Source organism: Notechis scutatus, chromosome 3 (genome assembly GCF_049901735.1).
Source record: "Notechis scutatus isolate UNSWTSFEM ecotype Mainland chromosome 3, rNotScu1.2, whole genome shotgun sequence".
Lineage (NCBI taxonomy): Eukaryota > Metazoa > Chordata > Lepidosauria > Squamata > Elapidae > Notechis > Notechis scutatus.
In genome coordinates, this window is record NC_142011.1 from 166,297,943 (window position 1) to 166,304,286 (window position 6,344).

The 6,344-nt window shown below is 35.4% G+C and overlaps 1 protein-coding gene across 1 annotated transcript; it reads left to right on the forward strand.

Annotated features, from left to right (window-relative positions):
- Window positions 1-2,747: 2,747 nt before the first annotated feature.
- TTR (transthyretin) lies at window positions 2,748-5,246 on the forward strand. The gene is made up of 4 exons (XM_026670285.2): window positions 2,748-2,942; window positions 3,732-3,871; window positions 4,371-4,506; window positions 4,982-5,246. The coding sequence occupies exons 1-4, from the start codon at window positions 2,874-2,876 to the stop codon at window positions 5,087-5,089; spliced, it is 453 nt and encodes a 150-aa protein (XP_026526070.1). The 5' UTR covers window positions 2,748-2,873; the 3' UTR covers window positions 5,090-5,246.
- The last annotated feature ends 1,098 nt before the right edge of the window (window positions 5,247-6,344 follow it).

Here is a 6,344-nt window from a genome sequence, read left to right on the forward strand (position 1 = left end):
TTTCCCTGTTTATCTCTTCTTTATCCTCTTCTGGGATCACAGGTAGCCCTTTTCCTTCTAAGTGATGTTGGATATTTCCCTCTGGTACGTCTTCCTTACTATATAATTCCTCAAAAATACTTTTAACAATATGTTTTTTCTTTTCAGTTTGATGTTGTAGCGTACCATCAGCGTCTTTCAATTGTTGAATTACTCTTTTTTCTTTTTCTTTCTTCAGTCTATGGGCTAGCCACCTTCCCGGATTATTCGCGTGTTCAAAATAATTCTGTTTTATCTTTTTCATGTCCTGTAACCAGTCATCTTGTGCTAACATATTCAATTTATGTCTAATCATTATACTCTCCATATTTGCTGTCTTATTATGTGGTGTTTTTTCTAGTGTTTTTTTCTAACTCCTTAAGAGTATCTAGTAGTTTAGATTGTTCTCCTTTTTTCCCCCTTGTATCTACGTGTATTATATGAAATTGCTAGGCCCCTGATATATGCTTTAGTTGTGTTCCATAGGTTTGGAATTGATGTTTGTTGTTTTTTGTTTTCCTTCAGAAAGAACTCCAATTCTTTTCCCATCATCTTAACATATTCTTTTTCTTTTAGGATCTCCTTGTTTAGTATCCATCTTTTATTTTTTTTCCCAATCCTTTCCAAATTATTTCAATGGGATTATGGTCCACCTATGTGTTAGGTTCAATTTCTATTTCTTTTATATTATGTTCCATTTCCCCATTTGTCCATAACTTATCCAATCTTGACCATGATGTGTGTGGTGCTGAATAGTAAGTATATTGTTTTTTGTCTGGATTTCTTTCTCTCCATATATCTTTTAATCCTAATTCTTCTGCCATTTGATAGAATACTTTTGGTAATGTTTTCCTTTTCCTTTTTTTCCCTGGATTTTCATTATTGTAATCTTTTCCTAAATTTGCTATTGCATTGAAATCACCTAGCAGGCATATGTTCTCATATTCCTGTTCTACTAATTTTCTGTATAGTTTGGTATAAATTTTTTCTTGTTTCTCGTTCGGTGCATATATCACTGTCAATAACATTTTCTTATAATTTATATAAACTTGTAACATCAAAATCCTACCCTCCTTGTCTGCATATACCTATTTTGCTTGTAAATGTTTCCTAATATATATTGCTATCCCCCTCTTTTTTGTTGGGCTAGAGATACGTATCGAAAGTTTCTTACAGTGTAATTTTATGCATGGCCTCTTTCAGTTTACATTGGTTTGAATTTGTGCATCTAGATGCAAAATATTAATTTAAGCAACAAATTACATGAAAGTAACTGTCAATGGGAGAACAAAGTAACTGGTTTGAGGGTGTGAAACAAATGGTTAGTAATTGGGAAATAGCATTTACATAAACTTGGGTTTTAAGGATGAATCATTAATTTCGGGAGCAATACTGACTTCCAGAGAGGTTCCTTTATTAGAAAATTATATTTTAACTAACAGCGTGTGATTTTTAAGTGCTTTGGAATCCAGATAATCCATTTGATGTTTGAATATTTGCAGTTTAATCTGTTTCCATGAGTACCAGTGCCTTTCCCCAGGGAAAATGCCAGGCTTTTCTCATTAATGCTTTGCCCTCATTTGGCTTCCCAAGATGCCAGTCTCGAAAGTGCTCTCTCAGCAGGGCACAACCAGGCCAGGGCCCTTCTTTGTGTCTTTATAGCAAGGGCCTCTCAGAGGGGACCACTTCCACTGAAAACTGGCAGGAGACATTCCCACCACTTTGAGGAAGAAAACACAAGGTAATTGAAATATAAGCCCTTAGAAACAGGCTGAAAAATCCCCATGGAAAATTCAGCTATGTAACTAAACTTTTGCTTACGTCTTTCCTACTGGGGGAGAACATGCAGAATATTCAGAAGGTAGAAGAAATGTAATATATATGTGTAGATGAGAAGGATGAGAGGGGGGGGAGAAGAAGAAGAAGAAGAAGAAGAAGAAGAAGAAGAAGAAGAAGAAGAAGAAGAAGAAGAAGAAGAAGAAGAAGAAGAAGAAGAAGAAGAAGAAGAAGAAGAAGAAGAAGAAGAAGAAGAAGAAGAAGAAGAAGAAGAAGAAGAAGAAGAAGAAGAAGAAGAAGATTGGGAGCTTTAATCCCAATGTATTTGGATGATATCAAATTGAACATGATTTATCAACATAATCAGCTCCTTACTATATTTATTAGCATCTGTACATCAATCTATTGTTAAAAGCTAATGGGGCAAAGAAACAAATTTTTAATTTAGAAGAGATATCAGTTGATCACTGGGGAGTGGAATGAAAATTCTACAGGGTTTTCACAGCCAATGGTATATGCAGAAAAGTATCAGTTGCTTTGAAAAGTATCATCTCTTGCAATACAAGCTACTTGCCTATATCAAATATGAGCAGTGTGTCGGAAAGCAACCCAGGAGCAATTTAACTCCAAAGTCTAAAGTGGATGCAACCCAAACAAATCATAGAATTTTTTTAGTTGAGTGAATGTCACAGAGATGCCCACAGGCTCACATTGTGCTTGCTGGAGTCAGTAAAATCTAGGCAGACATCAGTTGCTTAACATATTTCTTTTATGCTTATGCTAACAAAGTAAGCCCAATAGGCAAGGTTCATGTTTGTGTAGGTTACTGATTCTCTCATTCCCAACACCTGTGTAGTCCTTCCTTCCACCTATCTAGTGTGATTCTACAGCTTTCAGCAAGAGGCCACTGGATGGAAGCTTTGCACAGCGGGATGCTTGCTAAGTAAATAAGCAGAATCAGCAGGTTTCAAGTCATACAGGCACCTGATAAGTAGCCTGTTTTGTTCGAGGGTTCAGTATAAAAATCTAAATCCCACTAACCTGTAGCTGCTGGTAGAGTCTCTTGGTTTGTGTACACAATGGCTCCTGCTTCTCTGCTTTTCTTTTGCTTGGCTACCATGGGATATCTTATTGAAGCTGCACCAGTGGTAAGTATTCTTTAAGTGGCACCTTTGCCTTTGTTTGTAAGTATTATGAAACAATTGCTGTAGGAAAATCCATGGCATCAATTCTATCTTTTGATCATTGCATTTTTATCCAAAGTATTTTAGGCATAAATTTCTTTCAAATTACTAAAATAGTCAGAGGCTTAAAAAAAAAAAAACCAACTTAATGTATGAAATGTGTTTTTTCTTTTATACATTTTTAGAACTTTTTTAGTTTAATTAAAAGGATTTAAGATGTTGGCACAGAGATGAATGTCTTGCATATTGAATCAAATTCCACAGATAAATTTGTGAAATGATTACATTTCATTTCTATCTCAGTACAATAAAATTAGATTGACTTGTAGGTACAAGAAACTGGGAAATCTTGACTATCAATAAGTGTACCTTGTTCACTGTGTGGTTTTTGTAACATCTAGAACATTGGATAGAATGAATGTTAATAGTTCTGTGGCAGAATTAGCATGGGGGGGCAGTATTTCAGTTCAGAGGAGATATGAAAAAAACTTTCATCAGGGTTTTGTATATCTGTGCCTGCATACGTTCTAAGTATCACTTTATAAACAATATCTCAATATCTCAAAAGTTGCATTCTATTTCTATGCTAATATAAGTGTCACGTATTCTTAGCTCAAACTAGGGCTTACCCAATAGCACTACCAGTACCAAAATAAATCATTTGAAAGTGCACGAGTAAAGCAAAGTCTATTGTTCACAAAACAGACTCTACCCTACCAAAATTCTAATAGAAATATATTTTGCTGTATCAAGGAATCCCATAGTTCTTCTGATTCAAAGTGTCCTCTGATGGTGAAAGTCCTTGATGCAGTTCGAGGAACTCCAGCTACCAGCCTCCCAGTAAAAGTATTCAAAAAGGGTGAAGATGGGACTTGGAAGGAGTTTTCCAGTGGGTAAGACCACATGAAAAGTGTTGGGTAGAATCCATTGAGCATGCTATATTTCCTTGATTTGAATGGATGCAGAAAGCACAGTGTGAACTAATATCAAAGCCTGATATACCTATTTGGAAATAAATCTCATTGGAATCAATATGCTTTGCTACCAGGTGGTTGGGCATAGAACAAACCGTATATTATTGTAATATGAGCACGTCTGATTAACTGACAAGATTTTTAAAATTTTCCTTAGCCTCAGCTCCAAAACATTATGAACATCCACATATAGAATTAGTCCCTGTATATTTGGTTTCCCCATTAATTAAAAACAAGTTAATTGTCCAGAAGCTAGCAACTTTGGATCATTGGCAATTTTGATGGGAGTCCCATTCTTTTCAATGTGTATGTTTTAAATATGACTAACTCTGAATCCATCCCATGTTCAGAATAAAACAATATGCTATTTGTTCTGAATAAAGCTATTGACTGTGTCACTCTTAAATATTAATTTAAGGAAAACAAATGAATTTGGAGAAATCCATGAACTTACAACTGATGAATTGTTTATAGAAGGCTTGTACAAAGTGGAATTTGACACTAGCGTGTACTGGAAGGAACTTGGCATTTCCCCATTTCATGAGTATGCTGATGTGAGTATTTGAAAACATTAAAATCTCAGATAAACCACTGGCAAAAAAAATGTTTTTGCCCTAACATTTAATTCCCAAAAATTATGGCGCAGTTTGATCCAATAATTCCTGCTATTACTGGTATATTTATTTGGGGAGGGAACAAATATAAATTGAAGTGTTTGATAACTTTAAGACCATCTATATTTATTCAAAAGTATCAAAGATTCATAATATTCATTAAATGTGTATGCTTTCATACATGCATATGTGTCTGCATTGACCCAATCTCCATGTCCAGCTGGATTTAAAAGTGTGGTAAGTTTTAATTATTTTTAGTAAAAAAAAAAAAAAAGTAAAGTTAAAATTTCAGAATGAAAGAAAATTATCAATTTTCTTAAATGCCAATCTTTTCACTTTAGCATTGCTCTCTATCAGATCACTGTGTTAACTAAAAACACTCCCAAACTGGTTTTCTTTTCTTTTTTTTAAACAGGTGGTTTTTACTGCTAATGATTCTGGTCATCGTCATTACACTATTGCAGCTCTTCTTAGTCCTTTTTCTTATTCAACTACAGCTGTTGTCAGTGACCCAAAGGAATAAGACCATGCATAATTCATTCAAAATTCTATTACACTATTGTAGCAATGTTTTAAAGGAGGTAGTTAATTTGCACTATCAATGGCTTGTTTCCTGCAATGGCATGTAACTGCTACTGCTTAGCTATTTTTTTAATGCATCAATAAATGTTCTCTAAATACTTGCGTAATGTGCAACAAATACAATACAGTTCTGTTTAAAGAAACATGAAATACTTTTTTTTCTATGTTGTATTCAACAGTAGGCTCTAAGACAGGGGTGTCAAACTCGCGGCCGGCGGGCCAGATGCATCACGTGGTGGCCCCATCCCACCCAATTTAGCGAAGGGGGGGAAAGTCCTGATATGTCACATGACAACACCATGACAATGAGAGCTTACACCCCTTTTCTAAGACATTCAATCAAGCACCAATTTGTGAACAATTGTGATTGCTTTATATCTGTTTAGAATTTGTCCTGTTCTCAGCCAAGTAGTAAGTTTATCTGGAGGAAGCAGAGCCAATGGCACAGTGTAACTAACATTTATCTGGAAAGAAGAGAAGAAATATCTTTAGGTATAGCACAACATTTTCCAACTTGGTGACCTTCCAGTGTGTCTGACTTTTTAAATCAACCTTGAAGCCAGCACAGCCAAGGCATTCATTACTACTTAAATGAGCACCTTGTGCTGTGCTGGCTTCAAGATTGATTAAAAATAAGGCAATAAGTGATTTGAGATTAGTCGTGTACTTTCAGGAGAGAAATTATTGTTCGCTTGATAAAAGCAAGATGAGTGAGACACAACATAACAAGAGAGGGGGACCAGATGGAAAATCCAGAAATAGAAAGATGCTAATATAATATTATGCAAAGGATGGTACAAAGTATGGGAGATTGAAAGACTATGGAATGAAAACAGAAAATGGCAAAAAAAGTGCATCCAAAAGTCATTTGTATTTGAACTAGTGGTCCTGAATGGAAGACCTGTGGGTCTGTGATTAAAGACTTAGGCTACCCTTTCCACCTTCAAGCCAAATTCTGGGATACATTTCTTGGCATTTAACTTCATCAATTGATTTCCCCATGAAATGGGTTTTATTGAAACAGTGACTTCTGAAGAAGGATTTCATGTTCTGAGATTCAAACCTAATCTCTACTTTGCATTCTTGTGCCAGTTCCCTTTCTCTGAACCCACAGTTATATGCATAGGATTCCTTTTGTTAACTTTCATCTCTATGGCAGCCGTTCTGCCATAGCACCCATCATATTTTCTCAAGAG

Bases quoted from the DNA above. Each gene is read 5' to 3' on its own strand.
- TTR (XM_026670285.2), top strand. From the start codon at position 2,874: ATGGCTCCTGCTTCTCTGCTTTTCTTTTGCTTGGCTACCATGGGATAT. The intron at 2,943-3,731 runs GTAAGTATTCTT...TGCTGTATCAAG, and splicing joins TTATTGAAGCTGCACCAGTG to GAATCCCATAGTTCTTCTGA. The intron at 3,872-4,370 runs GTAAGACCACAT...TATTAATTTAAG, and splicing joins TGGAAGGAGTTTTCCAGTGG to GAAAACAAATGAATTTGGAG.